Below are 23,903 nucleotides of genomic sequence, written 5' to 3'. Positions count from 1 at the left end.
GATCAAAGTCAAAACACAGTAAACATGAGAAGATGTCAGAGAAACTATGAATATTCTCTGAGACTCTGGACAAACAGGGGTCAGATCATCTGGAAGACTGAGAGGAGGAGGAAACGACCTGGAGGAGGTGACTCTAGTTAAAACTGAAATGTGTCCATGTCTTCACAGAGAGAGGAAGAGGAGTGGTGTCTCTGTGGACCAGCAGCTGTCCTGCTGTGGTCTCTGTCAGGACGTCCTGAAGGATCCAGTCTCCACCAGCTGTGGACACTGGTTCTGCAGACGGTGCTTCACCTCAGACTGGGACCAGTCTGGTTCTTCAGGAGAAGCCTCTTGTCCCCAGTGTGGACAAAGACCCAGAACCAGAGGTGGACTGCAGACAGCCAATCAGAGCAGCTCTGTGATGGACTGGACAGGTAAGTCTTTGTAACTGTTGTGTCTTACTCGTCCAATAACACAAACTCATGCTGCTTCATACCTGGTATATCATGTAAAGATGTCTTCCTTTTAGTTTTATGACTTTTAGGAGGATGAACATTTAAAATGATGTCACTAGATTTTGGTAATGAGAAACAGTAACTTCAAAGATTTTCAAACTAATGTAAGATGGAATTCATTTTTGTGAAGAGTTGGTTTGAAGAAAACATTAAGGGATTTTGTTATTGGTTAGGTGTTTTCTATGATTAGAAAAATTCATGATGTGATTAAAAATATTCTGTATATTGTGAAAATTAAGAACTACTTTCTACTCTGTAGTTTGTCCTTAGTGTTTTCATTGGTTTAGACTGACAGGTGCAGTGTGATGGCAGTGCCACCACGGCACCATTTGTCTTGTTCTGGAGTGGACATTCAAAAAGTAAACAAGTTCTTCTGAAGAAGGCAAGGCAAGGCAAGGCAGTTTTATTTGTATAGCCCATTTTTTCAAACAGTTTGTCTCAAAGGGCTTTACATGGCATCATAATTGACTGAGGAATAACTCCATTGAAAACCCTTTTAACAGGGAAAAATTGGAGAAACCTCAGGGTGAGCAACAGAGGATGGATCCCTCACCCAGGACGGACAGACGTGCAATAGATGTTGTTACAGACAAGAAAACAGTTTACAACAGAGAATGTGAGAAACATGAAAATGTTAACAACCGGCTGAAGGAGGAAGCTTCTGGTAGGCAAGGCAGGCAGGGAGAGCAGGCCAGCTTAATGGGAGGACTGGATGGCAGACTGGTTCATAGAAAGAGAGGGCAGGTCGGTTTAACAGTAGGGGAAATGGGTGGGGAGGGGGGGGGGGGGCAGTTGGTGCAGAGAGATGGAGCTCCGGTGGATCTGCGGAAACACAGAGAGAGTGCGAGACACCAAGGTCAAACTACAAAGTGCAACGACAATGATAATGACAGTTCAAAATGTGTGGAGAGGAGAGGGCTCCATGTAACCAGATGTGTCCCCCAGCAGTCTAAGCCTATAGCAGTGTAGCTATAAAATGGTTCAGAGCTACCTGAACCAGCCCTAACTAAAAGCCCTGTCATAAAGGAAGCCTGGTAACTGAAGGCTTACTGGGAGTCACTAACAGACCTGCATTCTGGGAGCGGAGTGCTCTGGTAGGACAGTAAGGAATAATGAGTTCTTTCAGATAGGATGGAGCTTTATCATTAAGAGCCTTATAGGTCAGCAGAAGGATTTTGAAGTCTATTCTAAATCCTACAGGAAGCCAGTGTAGAGAAGCTAAAGTGGGAGAGATGTGCTCTCTCTTCCTAACTCCTGTCAAAACCCTCGCTGCAGCGTTCTGGACCAGCTGGAGACTCTTTAGAGAGTTTTTCGGACATCCTGACAGGAGAGAGTTGCAGTAGTCTAGCCTAGAAGTGATAAATGCATGCACCAGTTTCTCAGCATCACTCTGGGAGAGGATATTCCTAATCTTAGTGATACTGCGCAGGTGGAAGAAGGCGGTCCTAGTCACATGTTTTATGTGGGAGCTGAAGGAAAGGTCTTGGTCAAAAATGACTCCAAGGTTCCTTGCAGTTGTACTCGGGGTCAGGGTGATGCCATCTAGAGTAGCGATCCGATTAGAGAACGAGTCCCTGAGGTGTTTAGGTCCAAACACGATAACCTCAGTTTTATCTGAATTCAGTAGCAAAAAGTTAGAGGATATCCAGGATTTAATGTCTTTCAGGCAGTCTTGCAGATTGATGAGGCGGCTTCTGTCATCTGGCTCCATCGACAAGTAGAGTTTCGTATCATCCGCATAACAGTGAAAATTGATTGAGTGCTTCCGCATTATTTCACCTAATGGAAGCATGTAAAGAATTAAGAGAATTGGCCCTAAGACTGAACCCTGTGGTACACCATATGTAACTCTGCTATACTCCGAGTGGTCGTTATTAACATTAACAAATTGAAACCTGTCAGATAAGTATGACTTAAACCATTTTAGGGCAGGTCCTTTAATCCCAATTTCATGATCCAGTCTCTGCAGCAGGATGGGAAATGGGTGGGGAGGGGGGGGGGGGCAGTTGGTGCAGAGAGATGGAGCTCCGGTGGATCTGCGGAAACACAGAGAGAGTGCGAGACACCAAGGTCAAACTACAAAGTGCAACGACAATGATAATGACAGTTCAAAATGTGTGGAGAGGAGAGGGCTCCATGTAACCAGATGTGTCCCCCAGCAGTCTAAGCCTATAGCAGTGTAGCTATAAAATGGTTCAGAGCTACCTGAACCAGCCCTAACTAAAAGCCCTGTCATAAAGGAAGCCTGGTAACTGAAGGCTTACTGGGAGTCACTAACAGACCTGCATTCTGGGAGCGGAGTGCTCTGGTAGGACAGTAAGGAATAATGAGTTCTTTCAGATAGGATGGAGCTTTATCATTAAGAGCCTTATAGGTCAGCAGAAGGATTTTGAAGTCTATTCTAAATCCTACAGGAAGCCAGTGTAGAGAAGCTAAAGTGGGAGAGATGTGCTCTCTCTTCCTAACTCCTGTCAAAACCCTCGCTGCAGCATTCTGGACCAGCTGGAGACTCTTTAGAGAGTTTTTCGGACATCCTGACAGGAGAGAGTTGTGGTCGATGGTGTCCAATGTAGCACTGAGGTGTCCAATGTAGCACTGAGGTCCAAAAGTACAAGTACAGAGACGAGACCTCTGTCTGAAGCTATAAGAAGATCATTAGAGACTTTGACAAGTGCTGTTTCAGTGCTATGGTGTTCTCTGAATCCAGATTGGAAAGCTTCAAAGAGCTTGTTACTGTGCAGATGTTCATGTACCTCCTCAAGGATCTAAGACATCTGGGTCAAGAGAAGGTTTTTTTAAGTAAAGAGTTAATGACAGCCACCTTAAAGCAGAACTATGCAAGTCGGGCGGAAATTGCTCGCTCCTTCGTTGGTTTGCGGGTTTTCCCTCCCTGGAGCTCCTCCACAGTTCCGGGGGGCAAATTTCACTGTTGTAAAAATCTCGCCGCACCAACCACCTCCCCCGCCCCCCTTCCACGTGCATTTGTTGACAACGGCAAGCCGGGAAGAAAGCAGTCCATGGAGCAATGTCCACTGAGGTTTGTAACTGTAGTAACCTGAGTGGTTGCTCTCTTAGCAATAATACACGCAGACGCCGGTTACCGTGTTTGCTTTGTTTACTCACACTCCGAGCAGCATACATACATCGGCCAGTAGGCGGAACATTACATGTGCAACACAACAGGTGTGCCTACTTTTTCAGGGCGGGGTTACACGAGCCCGCTGACAAAGGTTCCGGGGCGCAGCCCTCTAATGCAGCAGTGATATGCATTCACTCTGCAACACTTCTCCCCCTTTAAGTGCAAACCTACAAGAGCACAACTTAGAACATAGACTTGTCAACTAAGTGGTTATAAAGTATTAAAGCATATGTTGTCATTTAACTGCATTACTTTTCCTTTTGTTACAATAAACATTTTCATTTGCAGCAGATAGAAACTCCTTTTCTTAACCAACAACAAAACCACTGTATCTTGTTTTAATAAACGTTTTTGAACCCTTTTCTTTTTCTTTGCATATTTTTTTTTTAACAGTTCAACACGTCAGTCTATCTGGAGGCTTGTGTTGCCTCTTTGATCTCCTTAGTTCTGGAGTGAGGTCTCCAGACCTGGGAACAGGGGCAGGTGGGGCAGCCTGCACAGACAGTCCATCAGGTGCCACATTGGTGAGCTCTGACAGTCCCTCATGTGACAACTCAGTGTGCTCTGGTGTCACTGGCACCACAACATAATCTCCAGAGCTGCTCACACTGTCCTTGTGCGAAACACACTGAGGACCTTTCCCTCCCCCATCATGGCGGATACGCAGGTGATCCTGGTGCCTGCGAACCTGCCGACCATCAGACAAGTCCACCACAAAAGACACTGGACCCGTCCGGCGGTGAATGACTCCTGGCAGCCAGGGCGAACCTGTGGCAAAGTTTTTGACATACACACAGTCCCCTGGGTGAAAAAGTCTCTCTTTAGCATGTTGGTCCCGTCGCGCTCTTTGCACATCCTGCGACCTGACGACTCTTGCTCCGACGTCTGGGCGGAGGAGATCCAGATGTGATTTTGGTCTCCGTCCCAGCAACATCTCCGCTGGGGGCACTCCCGTCACAGTGTGAGGCGTAATCCTGTACTGGAACAGGAAACGGGAAAGCTTGGTTTCCAGAGAGTGTCCCGACATTTTCTTTAGTCCCTCTTTCAAAGTCCCAACAGCTCTTTCTGCTAAGCCGTTAGAGGCGGGGTGGTAGGGAGCAGAACAGACATGACGGATCCCGTTTTTCACCATAAACTCTTTGAAAACCTCACTGGTGAATGTGGGCCCATTGTCTGTCACAATCATGTCTGGCAGTCCATGTGTTGCAAATATGCCTCTAAGTGTCTCTGTAGTAACTGGGGCAGTAATACTTGACATGACATGGACTTCGAGCCACTTAGAATAAGCGTCCACTAGCACCAAGAACATCCGACCCATAAATGGACCAGCAAAATCCAGATGAAGCCTGGACCATGGACGGCCTGGCCACTGCCATGGGTGGAGCGGCGCTGATGCTGGCATCTTTTGGTTCTGCTGACATTGTGAACACGCTTTTACCTTTCCTTCCAAGGCACAGTCCATCCCAGGCCACCACAGAAACGACCTGGCGAGGCTCTTCATACGCGATATCCCAGGGTGGGCATCATGTAGCTCCTCCATCACTTGTGCTCGCCCTGGAGGAGGAACAACCACTCTGGAGCCCCAGAGCAGACAACCATCCAGCACACTCAACTCCAGTTTGCGCTTGACAAAAGGTTTGTATTCCTCCTGCTGTACAGTCACAGGCCATCCTTGCATTATCCATCTCTTAACCTGTGATAACACTGGGTCTCTCTCAGTCCATAGTTTGATCTGTTTTGCTGTCACTGGGGAATTTGACAGTCTGTCCATCAGAAAAACAGTCTCTGGGGGCAGGCCAGTGTGGCTTGGCGTGTCAGGGAGAGGCAGGCGGCTGAAGGCGTCAGCATTTGCATTTTCACTACCTGCCTTGTACTCTATACGATACTGATATGCTGACAGGGTTAACGCCCAGCGTTGTATTCTTGCTGATGCCATGGCAGGAATGCCTTTTAACTCACTAAACAGACCCATCAGGGGCTTATGGTCTGTAAAGATGGTAAAGGGGCGACCAAACAGGTAGTGGTGGAAGCGTTTTACAGCAAAAACTATAGCTAGCCCTTCTTTTTCTAACTGTGAGTACCCTTTTTCTGCTGCAGTGAGAGTACGTGACACGTAGCTGATGGGCTTCTCACTTCCGTCCTCCATACGGTGAGAAAGCACCGCCCCCACGCCGTACGGGGAGGCGTCACAAGACAGGATAACATCCTTGCTGGGGTCAAAGTGCACCAGCAGTCGTGCTGAATGTAACAGTCCTTTAACATGCTGAAAAGCTTCCTCCTGAGCCTGCTGCCACTTCCATGAACTGTCTTTATGCAGGAGCTGGTAGAGTGGGGCGAGCACAGTAGAGAGGTCAGGTAAGAACTTTCCGTAGTAGTTCACTAAGCCCAGGAACGACCTAAGCTCTGCTACGTTCTTTGGACTTGGAGCCTCCTTTATCGCCCTCACTTTCTCCTCCACAGGTGACAGACCCTGAGCTGAAATCCGGTGGCCCAGGTATGTGACACTTGGAGCTTGAAAAACACACTTACTGCTCTTCAGACGCAGTCCAGCGTCTGACATCCTCTTCAGCACCTGGTCGAGGTTTCGCATGTGCTCCTCTTCTGTCCTGCCAGTGACCAGGATATCGTCCAGGTAGACAGCGACATGGGGAATGTTTTGAAGCAAATTGTCCATGGTACGCTGGAAAATCGCTGGACTGGATGCGACACCGAAAACCAAGCGGTTGTACTTGAATAGACCCTTGTGTGTATTGATAGTCACATATTGTTTTGATTCTTCGTCCAGCAGCAGTTGCTGGTACGCGTGACTCATATCCAGCTTTGTGAATGTTTTTCCGCCTGCTAGCATGGTAAACAGGTCCTCCACACGAGGCAGGGGGTAGGTGTCGAGTTGTGAGGCCTGATTAATTGTCAACTTGTAGTCTCCACATATGCGTACTCCACCATCTTCTTTTACAACTGGCACAATTGGGGCTGCCCAGTCAGAGAACTCAACAGGTTCAATCACCCCCGCTTGCTGCAGCCTCTCTAACTCAGCCTCCACTTTAGCTCTCATGGCATATGGCACAGTGCGTGGTTTGAAGAAGCGTGGCTGTGCTTCGGGGTCCACACACAACTTCACTGATGTGCCCTTGAGGGTGCCAAGTTCATCTTTAAAAACATCTGCATATTTAGCTAGAATGTCTTGTACTACTGTGATGTTTTTGACTTCCCCCCAAATGTCCCCCCAATTTAGGCGAACTTTCTGCAGGAGATCACGACCCAACAAACTAGGCCCCTCCCCCTCAACTACTAGCAGTGTAGCCTTAGCTTTTTGTCCATGATACTCAATGTCCACATCTATAGCGCCCACAAGTGGAATGCACTCACCCGTATATGTTTTCAGTCTTATATTAGTCTCTTTTAGTTCAGGTGCACCATCTGAGTTCCACAACTTGTGGAAAGTGCCTTGACTAATCACTGAAACTGAGGCACCAGTGTCCACTTCCATTTTCAGTTTACTGCCGTTTACCTGAAGTGCTGTATAGATGGGCTCAGCCCGGGGCTGACCAGTGACATTGAACATGTTGAATGAACACTGCTCCTCGTGCTCTTCACTCTGCAGGTGATGTGTGTTCATCTTGTGCTTTGGTTTTTCCCATTCTTTCCTTTGTTTATTTTTAGCTCCCCTGCACTTTTTAGCAATGTGTCCTTTTTTCTGACAGTTATGGCAAACCGAGTCCTTAAAACCACAGTCATTTGCGAAGTGAGCTCCCCCACAACGATAACACTCCACGGACTTTAATGGCTTGCCTCTTTTTTCTTTTGACACCAGATGAACGGCGCATGGCTGCGCACCGCCGTTAGCATTTTTAATGTCTTTAGTGTTGTTAGCTGCTGTTTCCATAGCTTGGGCGATCTCAAGCGCTCTTCTGAAAGTTAGCGTGGCTTCTCCCAACAAACGGCGCTGCATGCCGTCGTCATTAATCCCACAGACTAACCTGTCCCGCAGCATGTCCTCCAGCACAGCACCGAACTCACAGTGCTCCGACAACTGTCTCAGCTCCGCGACAAACGCAGCCACTGTCACTCCCGGCTTGCGTGAATGAGTGTGAAACTTGAAGCGCTGAACAATTACAGATGGCTTTGGGTTGTGGTGATTCTGCACCATGGTTACCAGTTCTTTGAAGCCGATGTCTCCCGGTCTCCGCGGCGTGGCAAGATTGCGGATGAGCTTGTACGTCTTGGCCCCGCACACACTGAGGAGAATCGACCGCTGTTTTCCTTCGTCTCTGATGTCGTTGGCGAGGAAAAAGTGCTCCAGTCTCTCGACATACTCCACCCAGTCGCCGTCCTCCTCGACAAACTCGGTGAGCGAACCGACGGTAGCCATTACTGTTAACTGCGCGCCAACTTCTTCTTCGACTCATACGGTAACTTTACCTACTCGGCATAAATCCTCGGCTTGACTTGCGTTTTTAATCCTCGTCGCCAGTGTAGTAACCTGAGTGGTTGCTCTCTTAGCAATAATACACGCAGACGCCGGTTACCGTGTTTGCTTTGTTTACTCACACTCCGAGCAGCATACATACATCGGCCAGTAGGCGGAACATTACATGTGCAACACAACAGGTGTGCCTACTTTTTCAGGGCGGGGTTACACGAGCCCGCTGACAAAGGTTCCGGGGCTCAGCCCTCTAATGCAGCAGTGATATGCATTCACTCTGCAACAGTAACTGTTTTACATTGTGTGTCTCTCATAAACAAAACAATTACGGGGAAAAGTAAAAGGCTAAGGATATTTGCGGCATGTTTTTGTTGTTGTGTTTTCTGAGTAATTTATTTTTCCTCAACACGAATATTTATCAGACGTAATGCGTCCGTGACAGGCTGTCATTTTGCCTTTATAATATTGACTCGCACTCATAGCCTAACCCAGTCAATGTTATTATAATAGTATTATTTTACATTCTAATCAAAGTCAGAGAAGATCAACATAATATAAGTCTTCACACAAGTCCTTGCTCGCTGACAACTTACAATGCACTGAATGTAATCAAAACATTGGCCAGAATGAAATAATGATGGGGGTCCATGCAACGACAACTGCAGGAATCAGCGTCTACAACCTCAGCTTCTTCTGAGATTGCAGCTCATGCACTTGGTTCAAGCACAAGGCCCAGAACTTCAAGGGGAAGAGGAAGAGGCACAAGGAGGGGAAGGGGCAGAGACATTGGGCCCTAGTTTCGTCGACCAGGTGAAGTCTAACATCAGCGCAGCTTCGCCACGCCAACAGGGTGTGGCCCAGGTCCATTTCGCAAGATTGGTGGGCCGCGCAGTCAGACTTAGACCAGCGCAATCCCTCCCCTCGTCCCTCCCACCGGCGCAAACGGCAAAGACGGAGGAGACAGGGCGGGAGGGAGACAGGAGGAGGAGAGAAAGGCGTGGAGTGGGTTTGACACAGCCGAGTCAGATCTTCACCAATCAAAGGAGCTCCTCTCCTCACCTTTAACTGCGCGGCGGGCGATGCGCGCTGCAAGTTTGTCATTTTATACTTGGACATGGACGGAGGAAACAGCTGTTTTGGCCAGAGGCCGAACCTCTCCCAGGAGGAAACAGCTGTTTTAGTCCGGAGGTCCGAGCTCAGAGTGACCAATAATGAGTTTACTAATATACTTAACCAGGATTGATCTGATACACTGAGAACGGCTGCGCAATCTAAGAAACAACAACTAATAAACTAATAAAGAAACTCACATTTATTCAAACTCTGTGTAACCAAGATGAGAGGTGTAGGCTACACTAATCACAACATAAACAAAGACCATGTGGATTAAATCAGCGTAAAGGACGCGCTCTCTCTCTCTCCCTCTCTCTCTCTCTCTCTCTCTCTCTGTCCTCCTCTCTCTCTCTCTCTGTCCGTCTCTTTTTTTTCTGTGATAGAGATGCTGAGTATACTGTAGTAGGCTATATACTGACTATCTGATACCTAGGCTGTTGTGGTGGGCTAAGAGAGATAATGGTTTGTGTTTTGTTTTTCATTACGGCTGCGTGATGCGGTCGCACGCGCTTATGAATTAATAAGTAAATAAATAAATACAGCGGTCATCACAAGGGCAGAGTGGTATCTCAACACGGCAGCGACATGCAGTCATCCACCCTCAGTCCTGCTTGGGACATCCACAGCTGCTTTTCAGTGCCAGTTCGTCCCTGCTGTGTTAATTCAGGTGGAGTTTCCATTACGCACCGACAGCCTTTGATCTCTGCTTTGATCTGACGTCAGATGTGACGGGACAATCTATATAGATATAAATTCACGTGTTGATGTAAGGAGTGGATAGTGAATAAAGATTGAATAATAAATGTTTATGGATTATTTGCAGATTCTTAAGATCGGGTGGGAGCACACTGTCAGTGAAGATAAAAAAAACAGAGGGCGCAGATGCCAATGCATGTACAAGGTTTATTTACAATTTAAAATGACAATAAGACCCAGTTGATAAAAGCCCTCTAAAACAGCTGCAGTCCAGTTAAAAGGGTTAAAAAGCCAACAGGGGTAAAATCCATAAAACGAGCAGTCTCTGTTTAAAAAGGATTCAGCCAGACCGGGATGGCGAGTGGGATTGGAGGCGAGTGGGATTGGAGGGGAAACTCGTGTGCAACGCCTCGTCCTTCTTTGGAGGGCCACCTGTAACACACGAGATCACTGCCAGTATACACGTTCAAAATGAGCAAAGCTCTCTTAGCGACCTCCACACCAAAACGTTACTAATATCCCCAAAAGGGTACTCACACACGAGGCAGAGCGTTAAAGCCCTGCCGCTGCGAGTGTTACACATCGTAACGTCTGGATTTCCTTTCGTCTCTCTCCTCGTCCGACTCGAGTGTCCGGTCTCCCCATGGCAACTTCTCTAGCCAAGCTCTCCCTGTGTGTTCTGGTGCTCCGCGGTCTTTTGTTTCCGGTCTTTTCCGGTCCGGGCCCTCCTCCTCCACCGGTGATTGGTCTGTAGGAGAACAGGAGAGCCTCGCAGGTGCAGTGCATTTCATCTCATCAAGATGGTGGGTTCACAGGCAGTGGGAAAACACAGTTAATGTAACTAAAACACACGAGAATAAAAACATGCATAAAATCTCTACTAAAATATACACAACAAAACAATCAATAAAACCAGTCCCAACTGTCCTGTGACATTCTCCCACACTTTAATGTTGCCAGTCCCTGCAACATCACGAGTCTCTGTATCTCACTGGGGGTTGTGTCACCCTGCTGGTTGGTTGGGGAAGTGGTTTTATTTCCCTCAGCAGCTCCTGCGTGAGGCCAGACATCTGCAGTCTCACATCTTCCATGATCTCTCTTTTCAAAGTCTCTTTCCAATTGGTATCCTTGCATTTGCTCTTTCCAGTCACTGTATTTCACATCACCACCTGGTCCCTTAAACTTTGGCAACCAAGGGGCACCAGGATACACTGGCATCATCATGGTGGCCTCTCTGTTCAATCACTACAGGTGCTCTAAAACCCGATCCTGCCGACAACGCCAAAACTGTAAGGAGTGGATAGTGAATAAAGATTGAATAATAAATGTTTATGGATTATTTGCAGATTCTTAAGATCGGGTGGGAGCACACTGTCAGTGAAGATAAAAAAAACAGAGGGCGCAGATGCCAATGCATGTACAAGGTTTATTTACAATTTAAAATGACAATAAGACCCAGTTGATAAAAGCCCTCTAAAACAGCTGCAGTCCAGTTAAAAGGGTTAAAAAGCCAACAGGGGTAAAATCCATAAAACGAGCAGTCTCTGTTTAAAAAGGATTCAGCCAGACCGGGATGGCGAGTGGGATTGGAGGCGAGTGGGATTGGAGGGGAAACTCGTGTGCAACGCCTCGTCCTTCTTTGGAGGGCCACCTGTAACACACGAGATCACTGCCAGTATACACGTTCAAAATGAGCAAAGCTCTCTTAGCGACCTCCACACCAAAACGTTACTAATATCCCCAAAAGGGTACTCACACACGAGGCAGAGCGTTAAAGCCCTGCCGCTGCGAGTGTTACACATCGTAACGTCTGGATTTCCTTTCGTCTCTCTCCTCGTCCGACTCGAGTGTCCGGTCTCCCCATGGCAACTTCTCTAGCCAAGCTCTCCCTGTGTGTTCTGGTGCTCCGCGGTCTTTTGTTTCCGGTCTTTTCCGGTCCGGGCCCTCCTCCTCCACCGGTGATTGGTCTGTAGGAGAACAGGAGAGCCTCGCAGGTGCAGTGCATTTCATCTCATCAAGATGGTGGGTTCACAGGCAGTGGGAAAACACAGTTAATGTAACTAAAACACACGAGAATAAAAACATGCATAAAATCTCTACTAAAATATACACAACAAAACAATCAATAAAACCAGTCCCAACTGTCCTGTGACATTGATTCCGTTAGTTGCATTAAATAGTGGTTATTGTGGATATTTATTGCATTGAAATGTGTCTGGAACTGTGGAGATCTGCCTGTGAGGTCTTGGTGACGTGTGTGCACTGCACGTCAGTCAGCCAAACTTCCACTGCACCTGCTGCGCTCCGCTCTGCGCTGAGAGTAGACCTGGTTGGAGGTGGCGAGCTTTCAGCGCAACCTCGGCGGGACATTTTCCCACGAAACTTCCACTGCACCAAGCTGAATCTGTGACGCCTCCCCCTGCTGCGCGGCCACGCCTATCTCAGCGCAGCGCGATCTGCCAATCTTCCAATCTGACTTTGCGCTAGGCTGCGCTGGTCGAAACTTGCATTAGACCGGCTGCGCTACCTTGCGCCACCTGCGCTGCGCCAGCAAACTAGGGCCCATTGGCTCTGATGACAGGAGGAGGCTGCAACAGCTGCAGGAGAGGCGCACAGCCGAAATGAGGGTTTGTTTTTTTATAGTTCATTTGTTTAGGCAACACAAGAATATTTGAGATACACTTTGATTTTTATCAGACACATTTAGAAAAAAACAATCAACAACTTGTTTTGTGTTGTAGGAAAGACTGCGTTCTCTGGAGCCAAGCCAGAGGGATGAACTCCTGGAAAACATCATCAACAGGGCACCAGGAATACTTTTTGATGTTCTCTCATTATCGGATGAACCCCAGCCCCCTGACCATGACAACACACCTCTACATTGGTGTCGGTGCACACGTTGTAGGGAGATGGACAGAGACATTGAAAGAGTATGCTGCCGCCAGACCCCTGACAACTGTGTCAGCACCATGGCCTACATGGACTATTATATACTTGATGAGGGGGTTCTACGGCTGGCTCGTGCAGCGTGGAATGAAATTTTTGCCATTGTGGACAACCAGGAGCCAGGGAACGAACAACGCCAATTCAGGCACACTGCATATAGGCAGTTTGTTTTTTGGCAGCATGGTCGGCTGGGTGAGGGCAACAGGGTTGTTATTCCGAGCTGCTGTGTGTGGAGGATCAGGGACCGCTATCCTGATCCCAGGGGCCACTATACAGGTTTACAGGTCCGCCGCCTAATGTAAATGTTTAATTTTATGTAGAGTTCTCAGCTATACTTTGGTAGTTCTTGAATACTTTTATTTATTTTTTAGTATGATGTAATAAATACAAACATTTGTTTACATTACACATTTTCTATTCTGTCTGTGAGACCTTATGTGAAAGATGCAGCTGAAACATATGTCTGCAAAATTTTCATTTATTTCAAAGCTTTGAATAAAGCTTTTTCAAGTGACAGTGCTTCATGATTCCTTACAGTGACAGTGTGAAGGCAAGGCAATTCTATTTGTATAGCCCGTTTTTACAAACAGTTTGTCTCAAAGGGCTTTACATGGCATCATAACAACATCCTCTGCCCTTAGACCCTCACATCGACTGAGGAAAAACTCCATGGAAAACCCTTTTACCAGGGAAAAATTGGAGAAACCTCAGGGTGAGCAACAGAGGAGGGATCCCTCACCCAGGACAGGCAGACGTGCAATAGATGTTGTTACAGACAAAAACAGTTTAGAATATGGAAAACAGAAATGTTAGCAGGGGCTGATGAAAGCAGCTTCTGGTAGGAGGGAAACCAGGGGGGGGGGGGGGGGGGGCAGGCCAGCGTAATGGGAGTACTGGATGGCAGACTGGTTCGTGGGAAGGGAAGAGAGGGATTGACAGCAAGGGAAAAAAAGGGATGGGGGGGGTTGGTGCGGAGAGATGGAGCCGATGGATCTGTGGAAACACAGAGAGAGTGCAAGACACCAAGGCCAAAGTACAAAGTGTAAAAAAAGTAAACGTTCCACAAAATCAGTCTTTAGTGTTATGAGGACCTAGGTCCCCCCCTGCAATTTGCCCTGGCTACTTGGCCAAAGGGATGTCCCTTTGGGTGACTGGCAAGCGCGCATGACTCTTACCCGGGAGGTGTGGGTTCAATCCCCGCCCGGGCCCTCTTCACCTTGCCACACAAGCAAACCAAGCCGCCGTGGGTCATCAGGCCTCACTGCTGTCTTACGGGGAAGGCCTGTCCCACTCCTTAGCCTCCTTGCCAGGATGGCCTTTTGTAGCTCTGGGATGTAGCTGTATTGCTTTTTTTCTTTCATTGTGTGCACGCTCCAGCTCTTTGACTTCTTATCGAATGATCTTTTGTACCTGGACAGTAAAAGCAATGTGTTTTAGTTATTTCCCAGAGGTTTGAAAAAAAAAAAACACAATACATAACTATTACAGCATAACTATTAAAACACAATACATAACTGTTACAGCATCAACTATTACATTTTGTGTCCATCTTGGTTGCGTGCTGGCAGGCGTCTGTTGTGTCTGTTGTAATCGATTGTAGCAAGCAAGGTCCGGGTTTGTAAACGAAGGGGGTGTAGGACATGTGCTTTGCTGCATACATGAGGATATGGTTCTGGAAGCACTCTAAATCTGAAGTGGTCCTGTGTTGGGGGAGGGATAGGGGGCTATGAGAATACATTATCACCACTCAAATCCAGCCTACTCTCCCAAAATAGAACGCTGTGCAAAAACAAAACAGACAACTGGTAAATAAGGAATTCAGCCCAGTTTGTGTCCTACATTTTTAATTTTACAATCAATACCACTAATGTTTGAAGGCAAGACTAAAAATGCAAATAACGTTACCACAACAGTAGATGTTTACCTGAAGTTTATGAACTTCTTGACCTGGGTCAACCACCTCTTTTTGAGTAAAGCACTGCATACATTCATACAGGGTACTTAGTTCTGCACCTGTGTAATTTGAAATTACCTTGCTCAATCCACAGCTTGTCCCGGTTGTCGTCCTCTAATGGATCATGCTGGCAGCAACCAGTTGCCCAAGAATGTTCATTGCAGACATGGTGTAACACACCAACCCACATCATCTGCAGAACAGGAATATTGTATTAATGAGGTTTATATATCACTCACAGTCTCAAAACACATCTGTCAGCATGAGCAGGATGCAACCGTTTTCTCAAACATACCTTGAACTGCTCCTCTGTAGATGCTTGTTTGCTGCAAAACCAGTGGTTGACAATCTCCTTTATCCACACCTGGATGGCAGCCTGATTTTTCACTGCTCCTGCCTAAATTGAAATAAACATGCACTGTCAATATGCAGCTCTCAAATAATTCATTCCACCATAAAGTCAGGAGAAGCCACCGTGTGGCAGATTCATTCATTTTTTCACTGTTGAGAATACGCTGCATGAAGTAAATGTGGATGGAAGCTTACACGTCGCAGTCTCTTGCCAAGACTTTTGGCTGCATGCCAGATGTCCAGGGAGTGCTGGATGCCCCATGCTTTATATTTGCCACGGTCTGGATCTGTAATAAGAACCCGGATTTATGAAACCACAAGCAGCATATGTTAGGACTGCAAATTGTAGAGGACATTTCTATCTTACTTAGCAATGCAGTAATCTGTGGGTGGGCATCTGTGACCACTTCTTTGACTGGAATGAGCGGGAGTAGTGCATCCATGGTCCGGACAAAGCACTCCTTCTCCATGATGACAGAGTTGCAGTTGGTCTCTCTCTTGTCCACTGACACAATGCACAATATCTCTTGACTCCTGTTCAAGAGTTTTGTACGTACAGTATTGTGCACAGTGGCCTGCAGCATGTGAACAGAGAGCATAGTTCTACAAAACAAATGAATGCATACACAGTCCAAACTTACCAGGAGAGTCCATTCTGCCGTCACCTAGATAACAGACCAAAAAGACATTACATACATTAGAACCATGTGTCTTTCAGTCATTGCTAACAACAGAAGTTGACTGAGTGTGTGTGTTTTGGGGTGTTTTTTGCTCACCAAGGAGAACCACGTCTTTTTGACTCAACCGCTCAATGAACTCAGCCCTGGTTTTTCCCAGAATTCTTGGACTGGCTCAATGCAGTACGCATCCTGAATTCTGTAGAAGGTGGATTCAGCAACCATCCCCATCTCCATGAATTTGTACAGGAGCGCCACTTTCCTGTAGTTGTTCCCAGACAGGAGAATGTTCATTGAGAGCATGAAGTCGCCACCCTGCATGGCAAATTTTAGCAATGGCTGCAAATTCCAAGTCCACAATGGGTGTCCAAAGTGGCATGACTAGTGGAAAGAACAGAGAATTGTATGTACACAAAAGTAAGACATCTCTCATCCCCATCTCATTTGAATAATGTGTAGACAGTAAAGACAGTAGACAGTTGGCATACAAATGGCATAGATGTTGTTAGTTACATTTCTCACAGAGAAGGCAGATAATTGTCTTTATCTTACCCAGTCCAAAACAACTCCAGTTCCCCGAGGTTTCAGTGTCACCTGAAATGGCTCTTTACCTGGGCATGCTACACCAGACAGTTGGTCCACATGGTTGCACTTCATCATTGGAAACCTCAAATGCCTTGCAAGTGCAAGAAGGTTGTCATTATACGTAATGTATATGCTGTGCATAAAGAAAATACACATGTTAGATTTGAGGGGTAGGTCACTGTGAGTGATCAAAAGACTGCTGTGTTGTGTCAAAACTTACACTGTGTTCCTCAAATTGTTAGACTCATCCAGAGAATTGTTCTGTTCTTCCTCACCAATACTCAGAGAGTGCATACTACAAAAAATAAATATTGTCTGTGTGTACACAGAAGATCACAAATCTTGAAAATCACTACATTGAATGCAGACATTGATGCAATCCAAACTCACCTTGATTTTAAAACACCAACCTCTCCAACTTCACCCTGGTGAACACCAAGCTGAGCAACATCAGCATCTCTGAAGAAAAAAAAAAACATTCACAAATCCCTATTTGGTGCAATCAATGTTATGAAAGCCAGGGTGAGTAAAAGTCTTGGAGGGAAACATACTTGTCACGGTCTGAGTCCTCAGTGATGCTTGACACTAGTGGCTGTGGTGGTCTGGAGTGCCCCTTTCTTGGTGAGGAAGTTGTTTGCCAGCGCTTGTAACTGAAGCAAATGGAAAATGCAGACTGTTTATAGCATAGTGTCAAATGGACTACCGCGCCGCTCAACGGGGCTGGCCGGCGCGAGTTGTATTGACTTTCAATGTGAACTCGCCGCAACGAGCTGGGCGGCGCGATCTCGGTGTCAACAATACAACTCGTTGCGGCGCGTTCACATTGAAAGTCAATACAACTCGCACGGCAAGCCGCGCCGCCCGGCCAGCTCCGTCCTAGATTGTGATGCCAGGCGAGGCGACTCTCCTGGCATACACACACACAAACTCCTACATACAGATCTGCAACCCCATATGCCCCATCCCCACGCCTTCACTGCTTCTGTCCTCAGTGTGACAAGTGGGTCCGAACCAGCGCCGTAAGGATGGCTGCAGGAACGGATATCTGCTTGCCTGTGCTGCTTGAGACGTGTTGTCTGAGTTCAGTGCTAAGTTTGACAGAAAGTCAGGGAATTCTTCTGGGGCAGTGGTTTTGATTTTAACTAAGGGGCGTGTTAAACTGCGGCTCTGCCTGCTGGTCTGACATCTGGGTGCTTGTCAGGGATTAGCATGGCTAATAAATTGCCCTATGTTCCTAGATAAGAGAGATGCACCATCCAAAGTAGAAGCTGTTGCTATGCTGTTTTTACCCGTGAGCCAAACATTTTTAAAAACCAGAGTGTCTCTGATGTTCTCTGTTCTGCTCCTATAACTTGAGAAATTTAAAAATAAAAGATCAACTATGAGTGATGACTTTAATTGTTTCTAATTTTCTCTCTTAAATAATCCGATCCGATTGTTCGACTCTCTGTCTTCAGTCTGACTCTGTCTCTTGTCTCTCAGCAGATCGTGGTCTGCAGGAGGTTTTAGATCAACATAAGATCAGTCTGAGGAGCAGATGTGAACGAGTGACTGAAGGAACTGAGGGAACAGGAAGTGGAACAGGAAGTGTAACCCTCCTCAACAGCGTCTACACTGAGCTCTACATCACAGAGGGACAGAGTGAAGAGGTTAATACCCAACATGAGGTGAGACAGCTGGAGACAGCGTCCAAGAAGAAGACCCTCCATGACACTCCAATCAAGTGCAACAACATCTTTAAAGACTCCCTTGTCCAACAGAGAGAGGATGTCTCTACGGTCTCACCTGTCCAACAGAGAGAGGACGTTTCTACGGTCTCACCTGTCCAACGAAGAGAGGACGTGTCTACTGTCTCACCTGTCCAACAGAGAGAGGACATCTCTACAGTCTCACTTGTCCAACAGAGACCCATCAGAGTGGTTCTAACCAACGGCGTCGCTGGCGTTGGAAAAACCTTCTCGGTGCAGAAGTTCACTCTGGACTGGGCCGAGGGCTTGGAAAACCAAGATGTCAGTCTGCTGGTTCTGCTTTCGTTCAGGGAGCTGAACCTGATCCGAGATCAGCGGTTGAGTCTTCTCAGGCTGCTCCATGTTTTCCATCCAACATTACAGAAGGTCACAGCAGAGCAGCTGGCTGTCTGTAAACTTCTCTTCATCTTTGACGGCCTGGATGAAAGCCGACTGTCACTGGACTTCAACAACAGGGAGGTTGTGTCTGATGTCACACAGACGTCATCAGTCAACGTGCTGCTGACAAACCTCATCCAGGGGAATCTGCTCCCCTCGGCTCTGGTCTGGATCACCTCCAGACCTGCAGCAACCAATCAGATCCCTCCTACATGTGTTGACAGGGTAACAGAGGTCCGAGGCTTCACTGATGCCCAGATGGAGGAGTACTTCAGGAGGAGGTCCAGTGATGAAGATCTGTCCAGAAGAATCATCTCACACATCCAGATGTCCAGGACCCTCCACATCATGTGTCAAGTCCCAGTCTTCTGCTGGATCACTGCTACAGTTCTGGAGCACATGTTGACCACAGACCAGAGAGGAAAGCTGCCCAAGACCACGACTGACCTGTTCTCACACTTCCTGCTGGTCCAGACAAAGAGGAAAAAGAACAAGTACGGTGAAGGACATGAGACGAGTCCACAGGAGCTGATGGAGGCCGACAGGGAAGTTCTCCTGAAGCTGGGGAGGCTGGCGTTTGAACAGCTGGAGAAAGGAAACATCATGTTCTACCAAGAAGACCTGGAGCAGTGTGGTCTGGATGTCACAGAGGCCTTGGTGAACTCAGGACTCTGTACTGAGATCTTCAAAAGAGAGATTGTGATCTTCCAGAAAACAGTCTACTGCTTTGTTCATCTGAGTGTTCAGGAGTTTCTGGCTGCAGTCTACATGCTCCACTGTTTCACCAGCAGGAACACACAAGTCCTGGAGAAGTTCCTGGAAAAACAAGATTTTGCTTTAACCCTGGATGACTTCCTGCAGAGAGCCATGGAGAAATCCCTCCGCAGTAGAAACGGTCACCTGGACCTGTTTGTTCGCTTCCTTCATGGCCTCTCTCTGGAGTCCAACCAGAGGCTGTTAGGAGGTCTGCTGGGTCAGACAGACAATAGTCCAGAAACCATCCAGAGAACCATCAACAACCTGAAGGAGATGAACAGTGATGACATCTCTCCTGACAGAAGCATCAACATCTTCCACTGTCTGACGGAGATGAAGGACCAGTCAGTTCATCAGGAGATCCAACAGTTCCTGGAGTCAAAGAACAGATCAGAAAAGGAACTCTCTGAGATCCAGTGTTCAGCTCTGGCCTACATGCTGCAGATGTCAGAGCAGGTTCTGGATGAGTTGGACCTGGAGAAGTACAACACATCAGATCAGGGACGACTGAGACTGATCCCAGCTGTGAGGAACTGCAGGAAGGCTCGGTGAGTCCAGACATGATCAATATAATTATTGATCAGTGGTTTAATCGAGTTCAGATAAACACTGTTTTCACTGATTAGTGTGAATGCTGAAAGCATTCACACTATTGTTCTTCTGTTCGGCCATTTTCTTTATACTTATTCCGAGTTCTTCTTCCCTTTTTTGGTCTCTAACTAGTCCTTCATACTTTGTGCTATTTCAACAATGCATACATCAAATCGTGCAGCTTTTTCTGGACATTATCGGAATGACTTTTTTCTTTTCAAATATTCATACTTTTTGCAATATTCAACTATTTCTGATTTTTTTTTGGCCCATAGAGAATGCATTGGAACAGTCTTCAAACTCTTCAAATCTTCTTACTTCTTTCAGCCTCTAAAGCTTCAGCATACTTTCTGCTAGAGACTTCATTCAAATTCTGAGTTGTAGACAAACTTCTAATGTATTCAACCTGTGTACAACTCTTTCATAGCTTGTACCGTTTTTGAGATAAATCTATTAAAAGCACATGAGGATTTCTGACAAATTTCACACTTTTCAATGAGTGTGTATGGGGTTGGGTCAGAGTGGGTGACGTCATCGTAGAGTGCAGGAGATCCAAAAAAGCAACTCAAACTTTTCTTCTGAAACTGCCAGCAAAGCTACAAATGACACTCTACACTCATGATTTTGGAAACAGTTTGTAGCCACACTTGTCTTCTGTCTCACAATGCCGTCAAAAATGCACAGAGACTCAGAGAATAATTTAAAATATTTTTTAAATGCAGCCTGGGTGCTCTCTCTCTGCCATTTACACCAATGCAATTTTTTTAACAGCAGAGTAGTAGGAGCTCAACTTTGTAATTCACTGGAATGGGCATTATACTTTGTTTGATTTCATCAAAAAATAGTCACAAGTCACAAAAAAGCCCTCTACTTACTTGTTGTGGCTCATTTCTACTCTTTTCTCTTTTTTTAAGCATCATTGAAAAATCTTACATTCATCAAAGTCTCAACCTCTCTTCTCCACAACTCTGTCTGTGGTCTAGTGGGTAAGGTGGCTGCTTGCCAACCCCAAGGTCACTGGTTTGAATCCAAGCTGAGCAATCTTGTTATGTTATGTTGAATTCTGCTCTCCTCCCCCACCTTCAATTGGTTACAGGTGTTCGTTAAGAGACTCATTAATTGCTAGTGCCACCGTTTGCAGCACATCATCACATTACAATCAACGACAACATGCTCATGTATGTGCTCTCTGTGGCGAAGTGGCAGAGTAAAGGTTTAGTGATCATGAGGTCTTGGGTCCAATTCCTGCCTCAACTCAACTGTCATTGGACAGTCCTTGATTCCTCATAGTATAAAGCTGATTGTAACTCAGGTCCTCTGTGGCCATATGGTAGTGTAGTGTGTCAGGTTACCAGTCCTGAAGTTGTGGGTTCAATTCCTGCCATGGACATGTTTGTGTGTCATTCCGCATGTCTTTGTCAACTTATTCAGCATGGTTCAGCAATGGCTCTCAGCATTTACACGTATTTCCTTCAGGAAATACCAATTCTAGGTCTTACTACTTTCCGCCGTTCTGTGGACTGCTTCTAGTCCTTCATACTTTGTGCTATTTCAACAATTAAAATATCAAATTGTGCAGCTTTTGCTGGATATGAGCGGCATTACTTTTCTCTTTTTAACTATTTATACTTTTTCAAATATTTAACTTTTTCCGATTTTTTTGTCCTATTAGAAATACATTGGAACAGTCTTCAAATTCTGAAACTACTGGTCCTACTTTGAACCTCATTTGCTTCCACATACTTTCACCTACAGACTTCATTCAAATTCTGAGTTGTAGACAAACTTCTAATGTATTCAACCAGGAAATGCTGTTTCAAGTTTGGTTTCATATTTTCTCTCTTCACAGACTTGTTCGTTGTGGACTCTCAGAGAGCCACTGTGAAGTCGTGGCCTCAGCTCTGAAGTCCAACCCCTCCCACCTGACAGAACTGCACCTGAGTGGAAACTACCTGAGTGATTCATCAGTGAAGGTTCTGTGTGCTGGACTGGAGAGTCCAAACTGTAGACTGGAGACTCTGAGGTGAGTTCACTGACTGGACCTGTTGGACTTTTGTCTGTGTGAAGTTATGTGTGAAGTTCAGTTTGAAGCAGCGACTGATTGTGACTCCATGTTACTGCAGCTGGTAGAAGGTGAAGGGTCAGAGGTCACTCAGAGGTCAGTGTGATGATGACAATGATGATGATGATGAGGATGATGATGATGATGATGATGATGATGATGATGATGAGCTAGCTCTCAGATGAAGCTGCTAACAGAACAGCTGGATCAGTCACTGTAGCTGAAGCTGAGCAGATGTGATGTAGATCTGAGTTTTCCCTCTTTGCTTGGTTCAGGGTCAAAGGTCAAAGCAGCTTCCCAGTGTGAGAGGTCAGGTTAAAGTCCTGTAGCTCAGAGAACAGTGTTGGTTTGATGATCCCACTGTGGAGACACTGAGGCTAAACATCAACACTGGGCTCCACAGGAAGTAAGCTTCAGCTCATGGCCACATTAAAGGAGTTTACTTCCTGTCCACAGTGTGTGTGAAGCAGCCTCTGGTCACATGACTCCAGTGTCAGTGAGGGGTCAGAGGTCAGCTTCAGACAGTGGACAGTGGCTGTGTTCGAAACCACATACTCCATACTACATACTTCCATACTGCATACTTCCATACTCCATACTACATACTAATCGATCATACAGTATGCAGAGCGTTCACACTGCTGCGTACTATGATAACCCACAATGCATTTCGCTCCTGCCCGAGCCGAAATCAGCCGCCCTGAAGCTGATTTCACTTAAGCTCTAAACTGTGTAAATATATAACTTCAGCAACATTTGAAACATTTTCAGGCGAGAAAGTACTACTTCGTATCCCCATGGTGTTGAAAAAATGACAAAATAACACCTATTTACAATTTTAGTCGGACGAAGTCGGACTTCTCTGGCGTTAGTAAAACCAGCCGTAGTGAGCACTGTACTTCCGGTTTCTGTGTCAAAATAAAGCACCCGTTGCAATTGACCATAAAGAAAGCCGTTACAATGACGTCACTGCTCTTACTTTATAAACAGGAAGTGAACCTGTCCCCACTGTGGCTAGCTTGGAAACGCCGTTTGGACCGACCTCGTGCCGTTAACGGAATTTGCCCGTTCAAAATGCCTTACCGGAGAGTTTTGCCTGCTCTGAGACGAAGATCCGCCCGCCGTCTTCGCTACATCATACTTGCTCTGGACTGGGGATTATTTCAAAATTTATAGATTTGGACAGCTCCTGTGTTTTCTGTGGCCATACTGAAGAAACTTTAAATCATCTGTTTTTTGAATGTAATGTAACAATGAAATTTTGGTCAGACTTGTGTTCTTATATTTTCTCCCATGTAAACATGTCATACTGCTTCTCCCTTAAAGATGTTATATGTTATTATGAAAATAAGAAGAACAGGAGTCTTCAGAATTTAGTTAATTTTTTCATTTTATTTGGTAAATACTTTATTCATAAGCAAAAGTTTGCAACCTCCAAACCAACCTTTTCTCATTTTTTAATTGAATTCAATTCTCTCTATAAATCCCTAGCCATTTAATGGAATTTGTTAACAGTGATTATTACACACCTATGTATTGACATGACAATATTTATTTATTTTTGTTTTGTTTCTGTTTGTCTAATTTTCTTCATTTTCTACTTATTTGAATGAGATCCTTGCTGTATTTATTTATTTTATCCATTGTCTTTCTGAATATAAAACAGCTCTCGTGTTGTGTTATGTGACAGTGTTTGACACTTTTTGTACACTTTGAACACTTAAATAAAGAAAAAAAAAAAAAAAAAAAAAAAGCAAGGAAGAGGCGGTCCTTGACGTCACGTTGCGTTGCATCTTGGGTAGTTTGAGTATGAGTAGTGACCTCATGATGTATACTCAACATTTCGGCCGAATCTAGTATGCATCCGGGAACTTCTCGCCTACTGCAAATCGCATACTGCGCAGTGTGAACATACTGCATACTCAAATCGTTAGTATGAGTAGTACGAGTAGTAGGAGAAGTATGCGGTTTCGAACACAGCCAGTGT

General features: G+C 45.9%; 2 protein-coding genes and 1 pseudogene across 2 annotated transcripts in view; 2 read left to right on the top strand and 1 right to left on the bottom strand.

Annotated features, from left to right (window-relative positions):
* Window positions 1-23,903, top strand: part of LOC146980746 (uncharacterized) — a 284,820-nt gene that overhangs the window by 193,832 nt on the left and 67,085 nt on the right. The gene's annotated exons all lie outside the window — the stretch shown is intronic.
* LOC146980749 (uncharacterized) lies at window positions 14,347-16,675 on the bottom strand (annotated as a pseudogene).
* Window positions 17,336-21,889, top strand: LOC146980748 (NLR family CARD domain-containing protein 3-like). Its single transcript, XM_085787927.1, has 3 exons — window positions 17,336-17,381; window positions 17,867-19,811; window positions 21,704-21,889. Exons 1-3 carry the CDS (start codon window positions 17,336-17,338, stop codon window positions 21,879-21,881), a joined length of 2,169 nt encoding a protein of 722 aa, XP_085644053.1. The 3' UTR covers window positions 21,882-21,889.

The sequence above is a fragment of the Trachurus japonicus genome, chromosome 9, assembly GCF_045865225.1.
Source record: "Trachurus japonicus isolate A0001 chromosome 9, Traja_1.0".
NCBI lineage: Eukaryota > Metazoa > Chordata > Actinopteri > Carangiformes > Carangidae > Trachurus > Trachurus japonicus.
This window is presented reverse-complemented; position numbering and strand designations above follow the sequence as displayed.